Source organism: Sphaeroforma arctica (assembly GCF_001186125.1).
Source record: "Sphaeroforma arctica JP610 unplaced genomic scaffold supercont1.1299, whole genome shotgun sequence".
Lineage (NCBI taxonomy): Eukaryota > Ichthyosporea > Ichthyophonida > Sphaeroforma > Sphaeroforma arctica.
This window is the reverse complement of record NW_014039259.1, coordinates 8,377-11,455: the sequence shown is the minus strand read 5'-3', so window position 1 is coordinate 11,455 and position 3,079 is coordinate 8,377. Positions and strand designations below refer to the sequence as shown.

General features: G+C 39.9%; 1 protein-coding gene across 1 annotated transcript; it reads right to left on the bottom strand.

Annotated features, from left to right (window-relative positions):
- Positions 1–1,209: 1,209 nt before the first annotated feature.
- Positions 1,210–1,457, bottom strand: SARC_10561 (hypothetical protein; the record flags this gene model as incomplete). The annotated part of the gene is made up of 1 exon (XM_014295392.1): positions 1,210–1,457. A coding segment is annotated over one exon (248 nt), but the record flags the coding sequence as incomplete, so codon positions are not given.
- Positions 1,458–3,079: the final 1,622 nt, after the last annotated feature.

Below are 3,079 nucleotides of genomic sequence, written 5' to 3'. Positions count from 1 at the left end.
TGACTTGGTATAAAGTGAGCTTGTAGTGGTTTTTATAAAACTTGGTATATAGTAACCTTGTAGTAATATTTATAAGACTTGGTATAGAGTAGCCTTGTAGTAATGTCTGTATGACTTGGTATAAAGTGAGCTTGTAGTAGAGTTTATGTGACGTGGTAAAATATTGGCTGTGTATTGTGGTAAAAGTATGTGTATGTTGATATATGGATGTCGTAGTGTTAAGTGAGCTTGTAGTAATGTCTATATGACTTGGTATAAAATTAGGTCGTGTTAAAGTTTGTAGTGTATGGCGTGGTATAAAGTGGGCTTGCATTATTGGCTGTGTATTGTGGTAAAAGTGTGTGTATGTTGATATATGGATGTCGCAGTGTTAAGTGAGCTTGTAGTTATGTCTATATGACTTGGTATAAAATTTGGTTGTAGTAAAGTTTGTAGTATATGGCGTGTTATAAAGTGCGCTTGCATTATTGGCTGTGTGTAATGGTATATAGTGAGTGTGTGTTGATATATGGGTATCGTAGTGTGAAGTGAGCTTGTAGTATTGACTATATGACTTGGTATAAAATGAGTTTGTAGTAAAGTCTATATGGCGTGGTATAAAGTAGGCTTGCATTATTGGCTGTGCGATATGGTATATAGTGAGTGTGTGTTGATATACGGGTATCGTAGTGTGAAGTGAGCTTGTAGTAATGACTATCTGACGTGGCACAAGTGAGCCACCGTGTTGATTTCTCGGTGTACTGTGGTGCGTCAGTGAACATGAGTGCCTGACTCTGTTGTGTGTGTTAAAGTGGGCTTGTGTTGCTATTCATATCATTGTCTTTTTGCTGTGTATATCAAAGTTCGCCAGTGATGGTGTCTGTGCCACTGCCTGTGATGAGTACTGTTTAAAATATACCGTTGTCAACATCTCACTTAAAGTGACTGTGCGTATACCTCCCGTGCGCTCATCCACACTAAAATACCCGTGTGTGCACTTCTGCGCAACCACTTCGCATCCCCTCTCTGCATACTTACATGCATGTGTCCCCTTATTAGCCAGTTAGAAAGTAGTACGCGGACATACACATGTTAACCGGTATATAGGCCTTGTGAGTATACATAGCTATAAGCGAACACATGAACACATGCGTAGATACACCACTGCCCTTGTAATAGTGCCCACACAAAACACGCACTCGCAGACACACATCCCAAAGCGCCACATACGTCAATTTCCAATCGAACTGCATATTCTGAGAAATCATCTCGAAATCATCCGTGTCCAGATCAAGTCCCCACTCTTTGCGCATGTGCGCGTATCTGCGCCCTTTATTCTCTACGTCCGTCAGGATAGTGTAGGTGTGCCCGTCGTAGCACAGTGTCTGGTATTGACATGACATCAGATGCGACTCGTGCATCATGCAGTGTGCATCCTCTTCGGGGATCTGTGGCACGCCATAGGCAGTTCGGTACATGGCGTTAGATCTTCTAGAATTATGGGTTCAGATATACTATAGGTTTATTTTACATGTCAAGAGGTTGGCTTTGTGATTCATAGTACACTCTCTGAACCTGCGCATTAGAGTAACGTTGCATCTCGAGCTTCGTGACATTTTTACTTTGCACAGTCCAATGGATGTTTTTAACACACATAGGATCTCTTAGGCAGACTGCCGTGGTATATGGGCACGAAAATGGTTATAGGTCATAGTAACACTGCCATACCTCACAACACACACATAGCGGGTAGTATTTATTCGACTCAGGCAAGGAAATATAACTATGTGGATTTTAGGGGCTATCACTTAATCATGTAGAGCCATGCAGAAAGACTGAGTGATTGCAGATTTTATGATAGAAAACACCCCGCCACAACTTCTGTTCAGCGTGCTGTCTTGAAATCCAATAGAAAGAAAGAGAAAAATATATATCGAAAACCTCTTCCCAACGTCAATGCAACGAGATACTCTAGCACGTGAAAAATACCTACATGGAAGCTCAGTATTCAAGCCTGTTGTGAGCAAAAAAATACCTACATGGAAGCTCAGTATTCAAGCCTGTTGTGAGCCCCCAGAAAACATTCAAAATAGAGTACCAACACATGCGGGCGCTTCTACGTCACTGCAAAATGCAAGTGTACTATCAACCCGCCGCTTTCCAACCCTGCAACATACCCTTGCAAGTTCCTGCAATTGAGAAGGATCCGTTACGGTCACTTGCTGTTTGTGGGGCACGTTCATGTCCAAGAGTAAGACATCAGAATTAGTAAAGCAGTATGCATATATATGTAGACATCTAAGTCGATGAATCCACGTCACCGCCAGTGAATTCTCAGGAAAACAGTTGGCAGGTTTAGGAACTGTTAAGATATACAGGCAACTTCTTCTATGCACGTAAACCTACTCTCAGTGTGCTTAGCTATGCACAAAAAGGAATGACAACCTTACCCTGAGTATTGAATATCGATATATAAGGTTCAGAAGATGCACCCAAAACAAGTATAGGTATACTTTATATGTGATTCTTCGAATTCAATGATGATGTATTTAGTACTGTTTCTATCTCAAGCATTGGTGCTTGCGTCCGAACTATACAGTATCTATTGGATGTGTATATACGCGTAACCATTACTTGAATTCACATTTTGATATGTGCAAAAGATACCGGATCCTTGAACAATTATACGCCTGAGTTGTATCTCAAAACCAGCCAAAATATGAGCCGTTAGACACTACAACGAAGGTACATTTGCTCTGTGGCAATGACAAGATGGCAAATACCCGAGTAGTACTGAAGAACCAAATACACAATTAAAATTACCACAACGATAATTGAGAGATAGTTCAGTATGTCCCGAACACTTGTAGTAACGCATGAATTCATCGAATATATATATGCCAGCACATGATGTGTGCTTAATATAAAATATACGTGAAAATATCCACAAATACATACATATATATATATATATACAAGTACATACACACACACATATATATTTATATATATATATATATATGTGTGTGTGTGTGTGTGTTGTGTGTGTGTGTGTGTGTGTGTGTAGTATATAGTATAGATATATATATATATTATATAT